Source organism: Arachis hypogaea, chromosome 9 (assembly GCF_003086295.3).
Source record: "Arachis hypogaea cultivar Tifrunner chromosome 9, arahy.Tifrunner.gnm2.J5K5, whole genome shotgun sequence".
NCBI classification, from domain to species: domain Eukaryota; kingdom Viridiplantae; phylum Streptophyta; class Magnoliopsida; order Fabales; family Fabaceae; genus Arachis; species Arachis hypogaea.
In genome coordinates, this window is record NC_092044.1 from 109828364 (window position 1) to 109849384 (window position 21021).

Below are 21021 nucleotides of genomic sequence, written 5' to 3' on the forward strand. Positions count from 1 at the left end.
TAAAGTAATATAAAATTAACATCAAATTGATCGAAGAAATTAACTCAACAAAATATATACCTCATTAAGTTATTATTCATTAGTAAGAAAATATTACCATAATATAATAGAAGAGATAGCAAGGAGTCAAGGACTCTAAAACACAACTTGGGTTTATGTATCAACATACAAGCTAATCATGCAAGATGTAACGAGGAGATATTTACAATAATTAGCTATACAACAAATAATACTGGTATTAGAATAATCTGCATTGTTTCTTCTTATATAACTAACAGTCATAGCATAGTATTAGTAGGTACGTCCACTTTCACTCTTTCCACTACATACACTATATATATGGACTATGAAGTATCAGCATTATTGTTCCCCACTACTATCCAGCATTACTGGATGAATAATATAAGCAATAAGATCTTTTTTTTTTTTAAGAACACCGTACCACTGCATTGAAAAATAAATAAATAAAGAAAAAGAGAATTGTATCGTGAACTTCTGTTTTTTTTTCCCTTAAACACGAAACAGCTCTTTCAACAACCATGTTGTAAAATTTATGAAAATCAGTGATTTCTTTTTTATATAGTAACTGTCTCCTTCGTTTGTAAGTTTTTTGACAATTTAAAGACAGAATGATAATAAGTTTTTCTTTTAAATTATTAGTCAAAATAACATATTAAATAAACACTTTCAGCAGAAATTTTAAGTAATTAAAATAATAAAAAACAAAAATTGACCGAATAAATTAAGCAAATAAAATATAAAATCGTAACATAATTGGTATCATAAAATCATGTGATCTAATAAGATGTTAGGTAGTAATATAAAAAATTTAAAAATTAAATTAAGATTTTAGTTATTTTGGAAATAATAAATTATATTTGACTAGTATTTTGTAAAAAAGAAAAAGATTAATTTTAAGATAAAAAAAATCTTCTTAAGATCATGAACATTAATTACTCGAATATACATATATTCAATTTGTTTTTTTATAAAAAAAAAATCATTGAAAGTAAGAAAGTCTTGACTCTTATCTTATCTCATTATCCTTCAAAAATATATCTAAATCTGTTTCTAGTTTTTACTGCATGTTAAACATCCAATAAAATAGGAAATATTCTCTGTACCCAAACCATATGGTTAAATTTTTGGTACACTACCCATAAAATGAACTTAAATATAGATGTTATAAACTTATATTACACAATTAAAAAAAAAAAGTGAGAGATATGATTTATATATTTAACCTTATTCTTAATCTCGGGTGTTTGTTCATTTTTGAATGTTTTGTTCAATGGAAAAATGAGTATCTAAAATATGCACGCGCACAAAAGTATATTGGCAAATTGGCAAATTGTTACAAATGGCCAGCAAGGGCCACAGGCAAAGTGGATTCGCAGTAAATCTAAGTTCACTACGTGGCAGAATGTAGAGGCTCAGATCATAAGTAGAGCAATTTCAGCCGTTGATTGTAATTGACTGTGGAAATAAATACAAGCTAACCGAGTATGAGGGACCCTCACTACCATTCGGATAAGTGGGGTTCTCAACTTCTCATCCGTTGCTATTTGCTAGGGTTTGTTTTTTCTCTCTCTGTTCCTTGTTGTCCCCAATTTCATTATTTTAATTATTTTTTAATTATACCTCAAAAAAGTCTCTCTTCTAATTTTCAATCAGTCTTTGTAATCCTTTTGCAGTGCCAGAAAGCTTCAAACCGCAGTCAACGTATCAAGAGAAGAAGAAGAAGAAGAAGAAGTAGAAGAGTACGTCCTCATAACGTGTTTTGATTTCACTCTGCCTAAAGTGTTTGTAAATTAGTAATGTTTTTCGATCGAAATTTCTGGGTTCTCGAATTATTGACTTTGATTTTCTTTTTTCGTTATTTTTTCACTCAGGATGGAAGCGAATCATGGCGGTTTCAGCGAAGAACCGAACGACACTCAAAGCGCCGACGTATCACCCTCTGAGAAAACGCCAATAGCGAAAGCGCCGGAACCTAGGTTCCCGGAGCCGGTACCTCCGTCTCCGGTGACGGTTCCTATGAAGGAGGAGCTCGCGGACTCCGAGAAGAGCCTTGAGGAGCGTCTCCAGGTGGCGATTGTTCCCACGCCGGTGGCAAGGAGGCCGTCGAAGGACCGCCACACGAAGGTAGAGGGGCGGGGCCGGAGAATCCGGATGCCGGCGACGTGCGCCGCCAGGATCTTCCAGCTGACACGGGAGTTAGGCCACAAGTCCGACGGGGAAACAATACGGTGGCTGCTGGAACAGGCTGAGCCGGCCATCATCGAGGCCACCGGTACAGGAACGATCCCGGCAATCGCGGTTTCGGTGGGTGGCACACTCAAGATCCCAACGACGTCGACGGCGACGCCACAAGGCGAAGAAGAGGCGTCGAGAAAACGAAGAAGAAGGGCATCGAACAGCGAGTTCATTGATGTGAATGAAGAACAACAATCCTCAGTGTCTTCGGGTCTCGCACCAATCACACAAACCGCATACGGCGCTAGTTCTAGTGGTGGTGGACTCGTTCCAATGTGGACTATTGGTGGCGGCGGTGGTGGTTCTAATGGTCCTTTTTTCATGTTCCCAAATGCTGCTGCTACTTCTTCCGGGGATGGTGTTGCGAACCATCCTCATTATTGGGCTTTTCCAGCGAATGCGGCGCCGTATTTCAACGTTCAAGCTCGGCCTATTTCGGGGTTTGTTGCGGCTGAGCAATTAGGCCATGTGGTAGTGCAGCAGCCGCAGCCGCAGCCGCCGCCGCCGCCGCCTAGTTGTTGTTCTTCTAATGGCTCTGCTAACTCTTGTTCTACTCTGGCTCCTAGTTTGAGCTCTGGAACCAGTGCTACTAATAATGGCTCTACTTCTACTTCTAGTGCTGCCACTCAGATGCTTAGGGATTTCTCTTTGGAGATTTACGACAAGAAAGAGTTGCAATTCTTGGCTTGCTCTTCCTCTTCTTCTGCCGTTGCTGAAGCTAAGTTGGAACAACCACCACCTCAGACTCTCAGTTCTAAGCCTTCAAACTGAAGAGAATATAGGCCTTTTTGTTTTTAAGGTTTTTTAGGAAGAAAATGGACAGGGGCAGTTTTGTGCAACCTGGGTTTTTGTTTGTTTTGGTTAATGGAACACATTCTTCAAAATTCAAGCTTTTATTTTGCAATTTCCATTCGATTTCATCCCTTTCATTTGTTGCTCTTGTTATTGGGAAGCACGAGGAGTGAGAAAAGAAATGATCCGAAAGTGGGGGCCCACTTTGCACGTGCGTGGTGGCTTATCCAGTAACTCGTGAGTTTGTGTGTGTGAGGTTCCCACCCACAAATTAATCGTTGCCTAAGCAAAGCAGTAAGCATTTTAAGCTTAAGGGGTACTGTACTGTTGTTACACGGGAATGGGATCATTAGTGTTAGGTAATCGCCAAATAATTTTGTAAAATCTCCCATTGCCATAGCGGCATCAAGTCTAACTTGTAACTTGTCACGTGAGGTTGTATCCGCACGTGTTGTTTGGGTGGGGAAAGAGAGGTGGTCCGTGGAGAATTGTGAGTGGTTCAAGTTGGGCCACGGGAGATTTACTCATGTGATTGCTGAGCTTTAGGCACGTGTCCCTATGATCTTATGGGGCCCACTTCTTCGTGGAACCAGCCTGGCCCTCACTAAACGTGTCAATTTCTATTTTCTCCCATAACCTTCTTGCCTGGTCCACACGTGGACCCCTTGCTTTCCTACCTACATATAATGCATCTCCTACCCCTACAATTAGGAATAAAATTATACTTGGTTAAAAAATTCATCTGCTAAGAACTATTTCCATTTATGGATAGCCAAAAGAATAGCACTAGACAGCATCATGTAATGTAAGGTATACATGAGTCGGGCCTGAATTTGTTTTAATTTAGATTCGATTTAAAATATAAATCAGGTCTAATTTTTAGATCTTAACCCAATTTTAAATTCGATAAAATTTATGTAGCGTTGAACCAAGTAAAAATCGGATGAAAATCGAGTCTTTAACATATAAAAATCACCTAATTTCTAACTATTATTTCACAATTTACATAGTAAAATTTATTTAAAAAATATAACAAGAACCAATCATTCTCTAAAATTAAAGTATAATCATAACCAATACTAACATTGTCTAATAACATCAAATATTTAAATCAATACAAATAACACTATTATGCATTGGTCTAAAGTCTTATGTATTTTAAATATAAAATATTAACTTATAATCTTATAATGACTAATAACACAAAATATTAAAGTTTACAATATTTAAATTTCACATAAGAATAGCTATTATCTATCACTAATAACACAAAATATTAATTGTGTATAATGACCGGGCTACCAAATCAAATTCGGGTAACCTGAGCTATGACTCGAACCTGACCCGAAATAATGACTAGATCTATTTTTGAGACCCTTACTCAATTCTAAACCCAATAAAATCACACTAAATTAGCGCCTAAAATATTTAAAATTAGACCGGCTCATCGGATCAGACTGAGCCATGTACACCCTTAATCTCATGTATCGTCCCAAAAGAAACACAATGTATCATCGCTCTTTTACTTTTCTTGTCGTCATTGGATCACCATATTTTTGGTCATGGAATCGCAACTTATAACTGTCGTTTGTGTTTGTACATTGTGGGCCGGACCACGGGACTTTTTGTTGCAGGGATGGACTCAAACAACGAATAAAGTTTTACACTCGGAGCCATAGAGCTATCATGCCCCAAGAAAGAAGAACGGCTCAAAGCGTTATACGACGCAAAAGATAAAAATACAAACAAACATGATGTTACCAGTGCTCCATTTCATTTGGGCAATTCTATAATGAAAAAAAAGTTGCGCAGAGTTAATAAAGAGAAGTGTATGATTTATTTTAAAAAACTAATAAAAATAAAATTACATATTCCTTTGCATAAATGTCTAACTATCTATTAAAGAAAGCTTCGTCTCTTTATTATTTTTTCTCTTCATCGTAACACTCGTAGCTTTCTTCCAATTGTCCCATGCAATATAAGAGATTGTTCTAGTGAAAAGAGATGAGATACTCATGTTTTGGTAAATTAAAAACACGTTTGAACAATATTCCCTTTGATTAATTTTTTGATCACCCGAAAATTAGATGAATAGAAGCTTCCCCACCTCAAATAAAAGAGGCACAATACGGTTAGTACAGAATCTCATTGTACTCATTCCTCATCATCTTTACAACGTAACAAAACTAACCTGAAAGGTATACACCAACAGAACAATATTAGGGATGCTCTCTATTACCTAACACTGCATTTTGTACTTTTTGGCGCTACACCTGAATGAGAAAAAAAAAAAAACATTCTTAAAAGGAACATAAAACCATCACAACAACCACTTTATAATAACAGTTTATTAACATAGCCCTTTGGCAATCAAATATTTGTTGATTACAGAATAACTGATACATTAGTCCTTAAAATAAAAACATGAGTCAAAATTCTGTACTTGAAGGCTAACATTCCAACTTTGAGTGACTTCAAAGTACTAGCATTAATTCTACGTTAAGCATGTGTTCTGCTAAGCTAGAATGCTAGACCCTTCACTTCAATTCTATATATACTCCACATCATTTCATGAAGTTCTCATCCAATCATCAACTTTCAGTTAATCAGTTGTTTAGTTTAGTATCTATTATTATCATCATCTCGCATTCAATAGATATGGCTCCGGCCCCAGCAAAGTTCATCTTCTTTCCAATCATTTTCTTCCTCTTGAATTCACTTTCATTATCCAAGGCTGAACTCCAAGCAGATTACTATGACCAAACATGTCCACAATTGGAGAAAATCATTGCAGACACTGTTCTCAATGCTTCAAAGCATGACCCCAAAGTCCCAGCTCGTATCTTGAGGATGTTCTTCCATGACTGTTTCATAAGGGTATTATATTATATCTCTCATTCTCTCACTCAAACTCAGATAATGTTCTTCCTTTTGTGATTAATATTTTCATGATTCCATTTTCAACTATAGGGATGTGATGCATCAATACTTCTGGACTCAACTCCTACTAACAAAGCAGAGAAAGATGGCCCTCCAAATATCTCGGTTCGATCATTTTATGTGATCGATGATGCTAAGGCCAAGCTTGAGAAGGCTTGCCCACACACAGTTTCCTGTGCTGACATAATTGCCATTGCAGCTAGAGATGTTGTAACCATGGTAACTCCTAAGCCTTCAACCTAATTTAGAAATATGCTAAAATTTTATAATTACATAGTACCTAAGCCTTCAATCTTGATAATTTCACTTGCTATGACAGTCTGGAGGTCCATATTGGAAGGTACTAAAAGGAAGGAAAGATGGAAAGGTTTCAAAGGCATCTGATACCAGCAACTTACCTGCACCATTCTTCAATGTCAGCCAACTCATTCAAAGCTTTGCTAAGAGAGGTTTAGGAGTGAAAGACATGGTGACTTTATCTGGTGGCCACACCCTAGGCTTCTCACATTGTTCTTCCTTTGCAGCTCGCCTTCGCAATTTTAGTTCAGTGCATGACATTGATCCACGCATGAACACCGAGTTTGCAGTAGGCCTAAGAAAGCAGTGCCCAAAGCCAAACAACAATGGTGATGCAGGGCAGTTGTTGGACTCGACAGCTTCGGTTTTTGATAATGATTATTTCAGACAACTGTTGGCAGGAAAAGGTGTGTTCTCTTCCGACCAATCACTGGTTGATGATTCCAGGACTAGATGGATTGTTGAAGCATTTGCCAGAGACCAGAGTTTGTTCTTCAAAGAGTTTGCAACTTCGATGCTGAAACTTGGAAATGCAAGAGGTTCTGGAGATGGAGAAGTGAGACTTAAGTGCAGGTTCAAGAACTAAGAAAGAGAGATTCGAGATCAATTCTCATAATTTTATTTTATTTTCAATCCTTTGCCACCTCTTTTGATATTTACAGTATTGTCATTATGATCTTGTAACTACCCTTACTCAAATAAATGTGAGTATACATATATTACCTATTGTATGAATGGACCAAAAGAAAATGGAAGAAGAAAACATCCTTCATCTGTGCAAGCCGTCTTGAAGTTAATTTTAGTGGAATTTCAAATATGAAAGAATTACCATAAGTTTCCATACATAATGACTTGCCAACATTGAACATCAAGATGATACAACATTTTTGTGTGTGATGAGTTAAACAAAAGAAAGACTATAAGAAAAGAATACACCAGATTAATGGTTACAAGGGAAACCGTTGTGTTTAAGCAAATACTACATCAGACCGAAACACATATTTGACCCCCTTAGTGACATTTCTGGCTTCATGTAATAAGCATTTATCTCCATGAATATGCAGGAGTGCCATCCCTTCAGTAGGAGACACCTGCAAAATTGATATTGTATCAACACCAAAAGCTTGTAACCATATTCAAAATAAGCAGTTGGTAGAAAATCAACCTCAAACTCAAACTTATTTTAGTGAAAACGAAATATTCTCAACTCATTGCGCTAAAATAAAATCAGTAATTTACCTCGGCTACAATGCTATTTCTTGAACCATAGAAGACTGTTTCTCCTCCAACTAAAGGATCAACAGAAGAATCTGTGGGGTTGCTGGAATTATTTTTGGACTTTGGCTTAAGGTCACCAGGTCCACCACTTAAATACACTAGCAAAGTATAATGAGTGCGTTTCCCATCTCCAAGATCAACACTTTCATCAATATGTCGACCAAAACGTTGACCAACCTTGTACCTGAAATACAGAAGTGCATGTTCATCAGTGAAGGCATGCATTTAGAGTGTCTACATTTTTTCTAATAACCAAATTTGAAGTCACATGAGTTATCCATTTCATGAAGATGATATGAAAGAAAATACCATGCCCCAAGAAGCAAGAAAAATATCCTCTAGACTAATACAAACATCTATGCTAGCAACATTTGTGTCCAGGCCATAGGAAAACAGTAAAAGACACTAACCGGTAGAATCTAATATTCGGATTAAGGCCTATGGCGACCTTCCCTCGTATTCTTAGGTCAGAAAACAATTTGCGAAGTCCAGAGTCCCAAATTGTATCTGCAAGGACAGGATCATTCACTGAGATTCGATCATTATCTCTATAAGCTTCACCTTTGGTTGGACCCAAACTCCCTTGATGAGCAAAACCAATTGCCTCCGCAGCTTTAACGAATGCCTTTGATTCAGCAGAGGAGAAAAAATTCTGGACCTGAATTCTTAAACCAAAAAAACTATTACAATAAGCATTACAATGAGAGCAATGTAAACAAGCAATGGACACAATTCAAAAAAGATGGCCTAACACTTATTCTGACACTGTTCAATTTGTTACCTTGAGAACAATGTAAAGCAATACTCAAAATTCTGGACCTGGATTCTTAATTATAGAATTTAGCAATTTACAGCTCTTAACCCTTCTATACTAAAAAAAACAGAGATAAACAGTCACGGAGTATAAACGAGGTTCCTCTAAGAATAGTTAATAAGACTCAGTTTAAAATTTCAGCTAAATATGAAGCCATCATCAATAATCCAAAGGTAGTAAAAAGACAAGGGGGTAAACTAAGTATAATATGATGGAAGCTAGCACAAGCCAATAAAGTGGCAAAAGGACTGATTTTTCTTTTCATCCCAATTCTGATATAAGGTTGTAGTTGTAGAAGTGATGCATTAAGCATAACCAAGCCAAAATTTGCAACTTTTAACGAAAACAAATCAAGAGAGGAAGTGGGCAAGTGTTAACACATGAATTGGCATTCCCATGATTAATGTTTCATAAAAACCGAGTCAAACAAGAGCTGCAAATGAATTAGAAAGAAAGAGAAGGATGGAATTTGTCACCGTGAAGAGATCAAAATCTCGGAAGCGGGTAATCTGAAGATTCTTTTTGGGTTTGATGGGAGGCCAATTTGACGAAGGTTTCTTAGAATCCGTCTCCTTGCTGTCTCCCATTTTTCTCTTCATCGAACGCCAATGTTTCTGTCTTCTGTCTTCTATCTCTCTATGCTGTCTGTGACTCTGGGCTCATGTGGCCCAAATATTTTTTGGTCTTGGTTTGGCCCAATTTATATTTAGTCCTAAGAAGCCCAATAACACTGTATAGTCCAATACTAAGAAACATGTTTCCACTAATTTATTAAAAAATAAATATTATTTTAGTCTCTAATATTTAAAATATTTTATTTTGTCTTATTTTAATTTTTTAGTCAAATTAATTATTCTAAAAAAATTAATGGATAAACTATGGTTTTTGTTTTTTAAGAAAATTATCTTAACGTATTTATTTTTATTCTTAAAATTTAAAAGTGTGGAGGTGATAGTGGTAGTACAATGTTAGTGTCAGCATTGTAAAGGTGGGTTGAAAGAGAATTAGAAAGATGAGGAATGGAGGTAAAATTATCCAATATAAAATAAAAATATTAATTTTACTTTAAATGCTAAAATAAAATTAAATGAAATGACGAGTAAATATTAAAAATAATTTAAAAATATTTGTAAATTAAAAAGTATAAGTTACTTAAAATTGAATGGCTCCTCTAAAATGCAATATATATTCTTTTGGCAGGAGTTGATGTTACTTTTTTGGGGTACGACAAAAATAGAAAAGGAATAAGGAAGCTAAAGTAGTGTTCGTATCCAGAATCCAGAAGGTAAAGCAAGAAGGAAGAAAACTAAACATGTTTTTGTGGCTCAAAATTAACAGGAATAAGTTTCCAACGACAATTGAAGAATCTCCAGAAAGCAAGCTAGAGTTAGGGTTTCAGCTCAAATACCTTTCTTTGTTTCTTATTCACCCTCACTTCCTCATCCCTTTGATCTACCTTCTGATCTTCTACACAGTACTTACTAGCTAGCTATTGTAAGATCCATTTGGAGTTTGTGGATATATCAACTTTTGTTCATTTTCTTTAATTTGTTGTTTGTTTTGCTTTGCTTTTCTTTAATAATATCTCTGCATATTCATTCCAGCTTTGTAATATAATATAGACGTTTTCTCGTAATAAATATAATATTTTTGTTCCGTACTCCGCTATAGCTAGCTAGGGCTTGAGAAGAATGAAGGGTAATTTGTTGGTGCAGGAGGATCTCGATCGAGATGGTGAGGGGAAAGACTGAGATGAAGAGAATAGAGAATGAATGTAACCGAAAAGTGACGTTTTCAAAGCGCAGAAATGGTCTTTTAAAGAAAGCTCATGAGTTATCTGTTCTCTGTGATGCTCAAGTTGGAGTCATAATATTCTCCCAAAAGGGAACCTTATTTGAGTTCTCATCAACTTCTTCTCAGTAAGTCTTCATCCTTCAACCTATTTTACTTTAATTTTCCTTACTCTCAATTCTCCTATGGACTCATACAACTGTATCTGTACTTTTAATTTCTGTAATTATTAATTAATCGCTCTTATCAACTTCTATTGTTACCTAATTATTAGCTTGCTAATGCTAGATGCCTAGCCTAGCTTGCTGCCTCTAAAACCACAAGTTTTATATATGCCATTTTTCATTCCCTTCAAAGTATTATAAATCTTGATATTTCATTGGTTTTAGTGGCGGATTTTAATTATATAAATTATTAAAATTGTAATCAACGGTATTTTTAGAGTATTTGATAATTTAATAATGTTTAAAAGATAATAAAAAATTAGTTTAAATAATTTAAATTTTTTATTTATATTTATCATTTATTACAATTTTTTATATAATTATGAATATTATATATATAAAATTATAGATATTATATTATATAAATAATTTTAAATATTCTCTATCTAGCATTATTTTGATAATCTTTCTCATCTTTGTACACACTCATAGTCACTGAAGGATCCACCCCACCCTTTGAGATAGTATTATCTGGTGGCTAATTAAAGGACTTAACCTACGTACAATTATCTATATATATTTGATTGTATCATCAATCTTCGTTGCCACTTTAATATACTATTTTACAGGATCGCTCAGTTATATTTGTATTTTTTAATGATTATTTTAGAATAATTGTAAAAATAATTGTTTAGAGTAATGTGATAGATAATACATATGATTTAATAAATGTATAAAACTCTTTTAGAACGTTATTACTATATTAAAATTAAATTCTTGAAATAATATTTTGAAGGTATTGAAGTCCTTAATTTCTTCCATTTCCTTAACCAAGTAATGATTAAGGAAATCTACAACCTCTAAACTCTATATCCATAAAGCTATATGTTTGGACAATTGTGTTTGTTGTCTAAATTAGCTATATGTTTCAACTAACTGATGTGAAGTATATGATTTTAAATTCTCACATAGTATATGTTATTGTTTCTTAATTATACTTCAGCATTTCAAAGATATTGGAACGCTACCAGGAATATACCGGAGTGTTTCCACCCAACAAGTTAAGAGAGGATTATATCCAGGTTTGGATTAAAATAGTAATGGAAAAATTGTTACTTTTAGTCTTTTACTTTCTGATGATGACATGTGCTAACTTCTAAGGATGAAAATCATTTATTAGCCTCCAAACATTAGTACTTATACATGTCTGCGCTGTGTTTTTATGTCTTTGTTTAACGTTACAAATGATAAATCCTGGAATTTGAATTATTTATTTATTTATCGTATGTTGAAACCTTTTTTTTTATTTTCTCTTTTAGAGTCAAGTTTCTCTTAATTATAGTAAAATTTATACATTACTAGCTAGTCACTAGATCATTTTACTATTTTGCGTGCAGAAACTCAAGTTTGACTCCGCAAGCATGGAAGAAAAAATTGAGATCCTTGAACTGTCTAGAAGGTCACTTCTACTATTTTGTCCTATTATAATTAGCTTTTCAAAATGTAATTTAATCTTAACATTATATTTTTTTTATTCAATTTATTTTTGAAATTATATTCTGTAACTTTATAAATTGAATTAAACATTTTAATAGAGACAAAAGCTAAATTAATTCTTGCTTACAATCTCTACGATGAAATATATACTAAATGATGTCTCTTTGTTTGTTCTTTTTAAATTTGTTCTCTTACTACTTTTAGATAATAATCCAGTCGACATTTGTAAAGAAGATGAATCTATTTAAGTTTTAAAAATTAGAGGATAAATTAAACTTGGAGTTGTTTTGTTAGTTATTGCTTGAATGTGTTAGGAAGATGCTGGGACACTGCTTGAGCAGTGGCGGAGCTTAGTTCAGACAAGGGGGGGCCATGGCCCCCCCAAACTTTTTATAAAAAATTTAGTAGTACTTTTTCAGAAGATAAAAAATAGTTCAATTGACTTAAATACTTTACTATGACTTAAAGTATCTAATAAATTCAATAAACAACACTCTCTCTATCTTTAAGTTCAAATATAAAAAATAGATATTTTTATTTATTTAATTTAATATTATTTTATATTTTACTATTTATTTAATTTAATTTTTTATATAATAAAAAATAATAGAATATTCAATAAGTATTAATATTATTGTATTTGTATAAATTGATAAAAAAAATTCAATAAATATTATAAATTTTAATATTTGTCCTTCTAACTTCTTCTTTACATATTTTACAAATTTTTATATAAAATAATAATGAAAAATCAAAGAATTGATACATTTTTTAAGAGAAAGACTAATATTTAAGAAGGAGAACATATAACTTTTACAATATCAACACCTGTAGATAGTTCTTCTACTTTAATAAATCACAAAGAAAGTGAGATATAACTTTCAAAAGTTCAAAAAATTACATCTGATGACTTTAACTGACGCATGAGCAAGTAGAGTTAGTAGGTTAATTATATTAGTTAATTGTAATAAGGGAATATAAGTCCCATATTGTTTAGGATAGTGAACTTTGTGTTATATTTTAGTCCCACATCGTCCGAGTCATGAAGGCTTTTCCTTCCCCTACTAGTATAAATAACTCATGTACCTTTTATTTATGAAATTGAGTTGAAGTTGATTTTCGAATATGAAATAAGCTGTGTGTTTATTTTTCTCTAGACTCTTTGAGAGTAAGAGGTGCATCCTTGGCTTGGCCGACCAATGTGAGTTTATGGCTATTTTCACCATAGTGGGGTTACTAACCTCGCCAAGATTGGTGAATCTAAACTATGTCACCATAGTGGGGTTGTTAACCTCGCTAAGATTGGTATTCCAAGCGACGTTAACCTCGCCAAGATTGGTATCCCAAGCAACGTCCCGGCGTCAGTTTGGTATCAGAGCAAGGTCGGTCCTTGTGGCCTTCACCTTGCTTTAGTGGAATTTTATTTGATTTGTGGGTGTAGGTTTTTGGCATGGATTCGCCAATGAAATCTTTTTGGTGTGGATAGTAGAGTTAGTAGGTTAATTATATTAGTTAATTGTAATAAGGGAATACAAGTCCCATATTGTTTAAGATAGTGAATTTTGTGTTATGAATTAGTCCCACATCGTCCAAGTTATGAAGGCTTTTCCTTCTCCCACTAGTATAAATAACTCATGTACCTTTTATTTATGAAATAGAGTTGAAGTTGATTTTTGAATATGAAATAAGCTGTGTGCTTATTTTCCTCTAGGCTCTTTGAGAGTAAGAGGTGCATCCTTGGCTTGGCCAACTAAGATGGGTTTATGGCTATTTTCACCATAGTGGGGTTGCTAACCTCGCCAAGATTGGTGAATCTAAACTATGTCACCATAGTGGGGTTGTTAACCTCGCCAAGATTGGTGATCCAAGCGACGTCCTGGCGTCATTAACCTTAACTTTTTGGAACGAGATCTTGAAAAACGGCTTTAAATTTGGCAATATCACCCAAACCAGAGAGATGAGATTAGACGAGCTTATCTTAAATGGGGTTCATATTAAAAATATTTTGACAATTATTTTCTATCTGGCCCCCCCAAAATTTTGTTTCAAGTTCCGCCACTGTGCTTGAGTTCTTGTTCTTTTGATGAACTCCAACAAATGGAGGACAAGCTCCATACAAGTTTGCAATGTATCCGTCTGAGAAAGGTAAATGAGCAAATTGAGTTACCATCTAATAGCTAGAATTTTGATTTAATTTTTAAAATTTTTTAATATTATAATTTTAAATAAGTTTATTGATTTTATGAAAGAAGTGTGTTAGGAGGTTAGTAGATTTTGTAATTTATAGTCATTAATTAGTTATCAATAGTATTTTTAATAGTGTGAGATTTTATCTAATAGTAAAGAATTACTCATTTTTCTTTTATTGGCGTGGTCAAATTTTAATAAAAGTGTTGTCCTCCTAAACTTTTTCTTTTATAAAATTTATAATAAGTCTGACAATTTTATGTTTTAGGTTCTTAATTTATTTTTTTATTTTACGTAAGATCTCAATTTTCTCTGTCTATTCATTCATAAGATAATAAAATAAAAAATACTAATATCTTTATATATTATTAAATTGTTGGTCTTCTTTTATTTATTTCACCAGACTCAACTATTTAAGGAGCAAATTGAGCAACTACAGAGCAAGGTAACTACTTTTTAGCTAAATGCTACAAATTAATTGGAAACTCTTAGGTACTAAATATATAGACTTGGCAGATTAATGCCTGGCATATTTTTCAGGAGAGAAACTTGCTCAAAGAAAATGTCCGGTTAAGTGCAATGGTGAGAGCCTTTAATAATTAGTGTATGATTAATTATTTTGATAAGTTACAGCACTGCACCAAATTAAAACCACAAAATAAAAGGCTATTATATTAGCATATAATACATATACAATTAGGTCTGCACGACACATGTACATCAAATTGAATCAGCTATTTATAGATTTGGATCTTTTAAAGTTTGAATTTTATTTTAGAGAGTAAAGTGTGATCTTCAACCCTTAAATAGTTTTTTTATATTTATTCTTGGTTTCACTTATGAAATAAATAGTGAGAAATCACACTTTACTCTTTAAAGTAAAATTCAAACTTTAGAGGATCTAAATCCACTATTTATACGTTTAAATATAAAATATACATAAAAAATAAATAAAATAACACATATATATCGATTATGTTATGTACACATCAAAATCAATCACTAAAATCAGTTAATATAAAATATATATTGGAATATAAATACGCATTAAAAATAAATTAAGAGCAATGCTAGGGGGTTAGCAATTTTTGTGATTGTTAGTCATCAACTAGCCATCAATGATGATTTGATGGTGTGAGATTGGTGTGAGATTTCATCCAATGGCTCACCTTTTTCTGCTGGTTACATGCTGGCCAAAATTCAACAAAACTGCTGGTCCCTAGACTTTTCCATAAATTAAACCACATATATATTTATACACAAATATATTAGTGGTTGATTTTAGTGACGTACTTTAGTATAGAAATAGCATTTTTGTATTTATATACAGGGACTTTTGGATCCTATTTATAGGTGGGATTCTCTTTTGAAGTTATTATACAGGTATATATAGTTTCCTTTTTCTATATACTACAATTAAAAACTGTGAAAATATTGTGTAACATAAAATGAGTGCAAGAACACAGGATTATTTTGTCACAAGTGTTAGCTATATATCTCCTTATGAATATATTCATAAACTATTATATTGTTTTGATGGCAGTGCATGGAAAAACCATTGAAGCACATAGAAGAGGAAGCAACAGAAACAACTCATCACACTTTGGATGTGGAGACTGATCTATTTATTGGGCTTCCAAAGCAGTATGCTGATCATAATCAAATATATACATAGTATTATTAACACTTCCCATTTATTTTTTTCTCAACTGGATAAATGCTGATCCTACTAGATAGGCTTCTTTAACTACTTTTTGTTCTTGGAAACAGTCATATGTATGGAATAATGATGATGAACGGACTGAAAACATTAATAATGGAGTCAAGCATATATACATTAATAATAATGATGATGATGGTGATGAAGATATTCATTTTTCAATATTGAATCATGGCAAAGTCTTCATAAATATATAATTGGATGCCATTGAAACCCATAAAGATGCATGGCAAACTATTCTATTTTATGGAGTTTTCCATAACAGTACAAATAATTCAAAATCTGTCCAAAAGTCCAAAAAATGTTTTATATTTTTTAATTTGCCACCATATCTACTAATATTTACAATTTTCTTTTCTTACTTTCTTTCCTTTTTTAGCATCAGAAGTCACCGTATATTGCATGGGTATATCTGTTTATTTGATCTGGTGGCCCAATTTATGCTTTCAACTTTATTGTCGAAGTGGCCCAATTATGTTTGGACTAAAACTCAAAATGAAGAGTTTAGTTTTTATTGTAACAAAAAATAGCTTTGTTTTTTATCTGCTAAGTTGTAACTCTTAGTCACTTTATTAATAATTTTTTAAATATAAATATATGTATTATTTAATTTATTTTTAATATATATTTTATATTGATAATTAATTTTGTATTTGATTTTTTATGTAGACGACTATACGTGTAAGATGATTATTTCTTCTTTCTATTGAAAGTGTAACAAAAATAAAACACAATTATTTTTATATTATGAAGAGAAAAAATATTGGCATGAATTCTGTTACGTTGGGTAACTGGAGATTATAGGGTTGGACTCTTGATGTTGGTCCGAACGTCTTGAGGAGATGATCTCCGACTTAGATAGCGCCTGGGAGCTATCGTCCGATTTGTGTGCGTGAAGGAATGGAGGGTGGTACCTGTAAAGACACTTTGATGCCTAAGTTAGCAAAGGATTTACCGCAGGTTTAAGTGTATTGGAATTTAGAGATACCTGAAGGGTTGTCAGTGTATTTATAGTGGTGAACCAATAACCACCGTTGGAGTAGTTCCACCTTTTAAGGTGGGTAACCGTCCCTTTATCTTAGGGAAGTTGAGACATGGCTCCTTGAAGTGGTTTGAGAGATTTTAGGGGCAGTTACTTATTTAAATAAGTGTTATCAGTCAGCTATCCTTCGATCCCGACTTCTTTGGAGTGGAGCCTATGTTAAATCCGACCTCTTTGGAGGAGGTCGGTTATCAGCGAAGGCTAATCTTGGGATTGAGCCTTTTTAGCTTATTTGGATTTGAGCCTTAATGTTGGGTTAGGGTATGAACAGTGCCCCTACTCAAATCCGATCTCTTTTACTTACGAGTTGGGCTAGAGTATTTGAACTCAGGCTTATAACCGACGTGATTTGGGAACCGACGTGATTTTTGAAACCGACTTGATTTAAATTTATCAACAGTCGCGTCTAATCAAACGTCGCGTCCGTTAGAGGTTGCGTATTTATGTGTGGGGAGCACTTACATTAATAACAGTGCGTTTCTTTAATGATTGCGTCGATTTACCTTTCTGCCCCTGGTGTGTTTATAAATAAGTTTCCCTCTCTTTCTTTGTTTCCTTTCTGAAAACTTTTTGCTTACACTCTCTGTTTGAAAGAAAGCTTTTCCTTCTTCGAGTGTTTTAGTCGCCGCCGCGCCTTCTTCCTTTCGCAAACAAAGGTCGATTCTTTTTTTTTTTCTCCTCTTTTATTATTAAATGTTCTATTTTGCATTTTTATAGGAGTTTTTTGCGTGCGAGTCTAACTGTAGGCCTAATGACTCTGTTTTATTGAGGGGCTTGCTTTAGCCTTTTAGAGGTTCTGTGTATGATCCTTTTTCATTTTTTTTGTAGGTCTTTGTCGCCTTTTCACCTACTTTTTACCGAAAAAGATGTATTCTCATGTCTCTAAATGGGTAGATGTTACTGTTCTTAGGGAAGAACCCCTAGTGGATACCAACTGTCTCTCCGAACTTCGCATTCATAATAGGATTTGCCTCTTAGAGAAGGATGAGCCTAAGTACGAGTTGTTGCCCCCGGGTCCTGAAGACCGGGTTTGTTTTGGGAGCGCTACCGATGTTGACCCTCATTTCTTCTTTATGTATGAGAGCCTTTTTACTCATCTGGCGGGTTTTTTACCTTTTTCTGACTTTGAGATAGAGATTTTAAACCATTGCCGAGTTGCTCCTACTCAACTCCACCCCAATTCTTGGGGTTTAATGAAAATTTATCAACTTGTTAATCGAGAGCTGGACTTTTCGACCTCTTTGAAGATCTTTTTCTATCTCTTTCATATGACCAAGCCCTTCAGTGGGCAAAATAATAAGCAACAATAGATTTCTTTTCGGGCCATTCAAGGTCGAAAAGTTTTCTCTATTTTTGATGAATCTTTTCATAATTTTAAAAACTTTTTCTTCAAAATTCGAGCCGTAGAGGGCCACCATCCCTTTTTTCTGGATGAAAATTCTTCTCCCCGCTTTTCTCTTTACTGGTTAGAGGCCTCTCCTATGAATAAGTATGGCCTGGATGAGGTTGAGGAGGCTCTTGTGGGGTTCTTCCGAGAAGTTTGGGAAAGGGCCCCTAATCTGGATACGAAGAAGTTTCTTCAGGGGTCTCTGAGTTTCGTGCGGACCCAATTAGGTAGCTTTGTTGTTGATTTTGATAATTTCTGACTTACGATCTCCTAACTTGTTGTCTTCTGACTTGTGATCTAGCTTTTTGTTTTTTCTTTGCAGAGATGGTGAAGAAAAGTTCCAGCTCTTCCTACCAGAAGGTCCAGGATGCTAAGAGGAGGTCTCGAGCTCGGGTTGATGCCGCGAGGGCTGCAGGCACTCTTCCTCATCATCCTCCTCCTGATCTGGGGACCTCTTCTCATCCCATTTTGGTATCTTCTTCTTCTGCTTCTTCTCTTCCTCCTCTCATTCGTCCGGCCCGATCTTCCCCTGAAACCGAGAAGAAGAAGCATAAGACTTCTGGCCCTTCTGTTGGGGATTCTAATTTTGATGGTCCCAAATTCATTCGGAATCACATCTTTTCTCATACTCAAATTGATATGGATGATGTCTCCATTCGAAACCATCTTAATATTATGGTTCAGGAGAGTGTTCGGGCTGCTGGGTGTGCACAATACTTCTTGATATTTTTGAAAAGACTCCCCTTAACTCTTTGGGTTCTACCCAAAAGGTTGATAAGTTAGAGGGGAGGATATTCCTTTATCAAGAGGAACAGAAGAGGCTTAATAAGGAGGCCGACGAACTGAAGGAGGAGAAGACCCAGCTCCAGGAGAGGGAGAAGAGGTTGATGGGGCAGTGTGCCATGGTAGAGGGTCTTAAGGAGAAGGCGGAGAAAAACTATATCCGGCTCTTCGGGGAGAACCTCGACCTGAAGAAGGAGCTGAAAAGAGGTCGGGAGGCTTATCAGGATATGGAGGACTCCGTGGCAGAGGGATCGGAGATAGTCTGGAGGGTTTTCAAGGAACAGGTAGGAGTTATTGCTCCTGGCCTGGACCTTTCTCCTCTTGATCCTGATAAGATTGTTGTGGATGGGGCTATTGTTTCTCCTACCCGACCTGAGACTGACTCCAACTTGAAGACTCGTGGGCAGAGGTTAACAGAGTCTCCTCCTCGTGGGGAGCAGCAAGATGGATACCTGCCGAGTTCTTCAGAGGCTCCTGCTCAAGATCCCGAAGAGACTGCTCCGTCCTCCCCTGCTGCTGACCCGAACTCCTTTCCTGCTGGTGATTCCAATCATTCTTCTACTTAATTTGAGCTATTTTGGGGCCGGCTTGTGGGCTCCTTTTCTGAACAATTTATTATTTTTCTTTTGTGGTGGTTTGTTCGTTAACTTTTCTAGTCTTTTATGGCCGTTAACAAAAAATGTGTTTTAATTTTTACCCCTTTTTTGGATGAGGTGTTTAAGATTAATTTGGCATGTTCATGCTTTCTGCAATTTTTCTTTCATTAGGTTTTTCAAAAAACCCCTCTTGATCTTTTTGTTTTTGAGAAAACCTTCTTATCTGGGCAGTCTGTGCCTTGTCTAAGTTGTTTTTTGATTTTCAAAGACTTAAGACGGCTTCTACCTTTGTTTTTTTATGGTTTTCTCTTATCTCTTTTTGTTATTCCTCACGAAATCAAATTTTGAATTGTTCATAACTTAAGGTTATTTTCGCGATGCATTTTGATTCTTCCTCAGTTTTTCGGACTTATTAGTCGTAACGTTTCCGAGTTATCATAATCTGCTTTTATAACCTCTTTATGCTGATTTGTACCTCGTCGTTTTATCCTGTCGACCACGTAGGTCAGGCATGGGATTTTCATGTTTTGTCGAACTTAAGTCGGCACGTTTCGTAGAAAAAAATGATAATAACTTAATGAAATTTACAAAGAGATGTAGAAAAGATCTTTATTTATTTGGTAAAAGGTACTTTTTGCTACTAAGAGTTTAGAAATTGTTTCCCCTTAGCCTTCACTTTGATGCCTTGTTAAAACCCCCTTCAGGAAAACCCTTCTTTTCGGGAAAAAACCATGAAGTCGGAAAAAAGAGTACATCAGGGAGTGAAGTTTGCTTTTAACTATAGTACATTTTTATATTACAAACATGCCACGACCTAGGTAATTCGGTGCCGTTCAAGTCGATCACCTTGTAGTAGCCTTTTCCTAGGACCTCCCTAATTTTGTACGACCCTTTCCAGTTGGCAGCAAGCTTTCCATCCCCAGACTTGTTAACTCCAATGTTGTTTCAAATCAAGACCAAGTCGTCTGGAATGAAGCTTCTTCGAATGACTTTCTTGTTAGATCTGGTCTTCATCCTTTGTTTCAACGTTGCTTCTCTTATTTGGGCTTGTTCTCGGATTTCAGGGAGTAGCTCTAGCTCTTCCATTGAAAGTGTAACAAAAATAAAACACAATTATTTCTATATTATGAAGGGAAAAAATATTGGCATGGATCCTGTTACATTGGGTAACCGGAGATTATAGGGTTGGACTCTTGATGTTGGTCCGAACGTCTGGAGGAGACTATCTCCGACTTAGATAGCGCCTGGGAGCTATCGTCCGATTTGTGTGCGTGAAGGAATGGAGGTGGTACCTGCAAAGACACTCTGATGCCTAAGTTAGCAAAGGATTTACCGCAGGTTTAAGTGTATTGGAACTTAGAGATACCTGAGGGGTTGTCAGTGTATTTATAGTGGTGAACCAATAACCACCGTTAGAGTAGTTCTACCTTTTAAGGTGGGTAACCGTCCTTTTATCTTAAGAAAGTTGAGATATAGC

General features: G+C 34.9%; 4 protein-coding genes across 10 annotated transcripts; 3 read left to right on the forward strand and 1 right to left on the reverse strand.

Moving 5' to 3' along the window:
* The first annotated feature begins 1387 nt into the window (after positions 1-1387).
* Positions 1388-3140, forward strand: LOC112711692 (transcription factor TCP19). The gene is made up of 3 exons (XM_025764399.2): positions 1388-1573; positions 1695-1760; positions 1893-3140. Exons 1-3 carry the CDS (start codon positions 1506-1508, stop codon positions 3025-3027), a joined length of 1269 nt encoding a protein of 422 aa, XP_025620184.1. The 5' UTR covers positions 1388-1505; the 3' UTR covers positions 3028-3140.
* A 2276-nt stretch (positions 3141-5416) lies between these two features.
* On the forward strand, positions 5417-7066 carry LOC112711694 (peroxidase 66). Its single transcript, XM_025764402.3, has 3 exons — positions 5417-5925; positions 6019-6207; positions 6308-7066. The coding sequence occupies exons 1-3, from the start codon at positions 5620-5622 to the stop codon at positions 6869-6871; spliced, it is 1059 nt and encodes a 352-aa protein (XP_025620187.1). The 5' UTR covers positions 5417-5619; the 3' UTR covers positions 6872-7066.
* A 6-nt stretch (positions 7067-7072) lies between these two features.
* LOC112711695 (uncharacterized) lies at positions 7073-9047 on the reverse strand. The gene is made up of 4 exons (XM_025764403.2): positions 8854-9047; positions 7974-8221; positions 7525-7747; positions 7073-7376 (listed from the first exon to the last, which is right to left on the reverse strand). The coding sequence occupies exons 1-4, from the start codon at positions 8974-8976 to the stop codon at positions 7254-7256; spliced, it is 717 nt and encodes a 238-aa protein (XP_025620188.1). The 5' UTR covers positions 8977-9047; the 3' UTR covers positions 7073-7253.
* Positions 9048-9553: 506 nt separating this feature from the next.
* On the forward strand, positions 9554-15898 carry LOC112711696 (MADS-box protein AGL42). Of its 7 annotated transcripts, none has more exons than XM_072203463.1 (9): positions 9554-9662; positions 10093-10296; positions 11336-11414; positions 11730-11791; positions 12144-12159; positions 13891-13974; positions 14420-14461; positions 14533-14598; positions 15560-15898. In XM_072203463.1, the coding sequence occupies exons 2-9, from the start codon at positions 10109-10111 to the stop codon at positions 15689-15691; spliced, it is 669 nt and encodes a 222-aa protein (XP_072059564.1). In that variant the 5' UTR covers positions 9554-9662; positions 10093-10108; the 3' UTR covers positions 15692-15898. The 7 variants fall into 7 exon arrangements, 5 of the variants coding, with proteins under 5 accessions (XP_072059564.1, XP_072059560.1, XP_072059561.1 ...); XR_011866075.1 differs by having other exon boundaries at positions 9566-9763; positions 14533-15399; positions 15560-15689; XR_011866076.1 differs by having other exon boundaries at positions 9566-9763; positions 14557-15399; positions 15560-15689.
* The last annotated feature ends 5123 nt before the right edge of the window (positions 15899-21021 follow it).

Coding starts and splice junctions, on each gene's coding strand:
- LOC112711692 (XM_025764399.2), top strand. CDS start 1,506: ATGAGGGACCCTCACTACCATTCGGATAAGTGGGGTTCTCAACTTCTC. Junction 1,574..1,694: donor ATCCGTTGCTATTTGCTAGG/GTTTGTTTTTTC, acceptor ATCCTTTTGCAG/TGCCAGAAAGCTTCAAACCG. Junction 1,761..1,892: donor GAAGAAGAAGAAGTAGAAGA/GTACGTCCTCAT, acceptor TTTTTCACTCAG/GATGGAAGCGAATCATGGCG.
- LOC112711694 (XM_025764402.3), top strand. CDS start 5,620: ATGAAGTTCTCATCCAATCATCAACTTTCAGTTAATCAGTTGTTTAGT. Junction 5,926..6,018: donor TCCATGACTGTTTCATAAGG/GTATTATATTAT, acceptor TTTCAACTATAG/GGATGTGATGCATCAATACT. Junction 6,208..6,307: donor CTAGAGATGTTGTAACCATG/GTAACTCCTAAG, acceptor TTGCTATGACAG/TCTGGAGGTCCATATTGGAA.
- LOC112711695 (XM_025764403.2), bottom strand. CDS start 8,976: ATGAAGAGAAAAATGGGAGACAGCAAGGAGACGGATTCTAAGAAACCT. Junction 8,222..8,853: donor GAGATTTTGATCTCTTCACG/GTGACAAATTCC, acceptor TTAAGAATTCAG/GTCCAGAATTTTTTCTCCTC. Junction 7,377..7,524: donor GAAATAGCATTGTAGCCGAG/GTAAATTACTGA, acceptor TCAATTTTGCAG/GTGTCTCCTACTGAAGGGAT.
- LOC112711696 (XM_072203459.1), top strand. CDS start 9,690: ATGTTTTTGTGGCTCAAAATTAACAGGAATAAGTTTCCAACGACAATT. Junction 11,415..11,729: donor TAAGAGAGGATTATATCCAG/GTTTGGATTAAA, acceptor TTTTGCGTGCAG/AAACTCAAGTTTGACTCCGC. Junction 13,975..14,419: donor AATGTATCCGTCTGAGAAAG/GTAAATGAGCAA, acceptor TTATTTCACCAG/ACTCAACTATTTAAGGAGCA.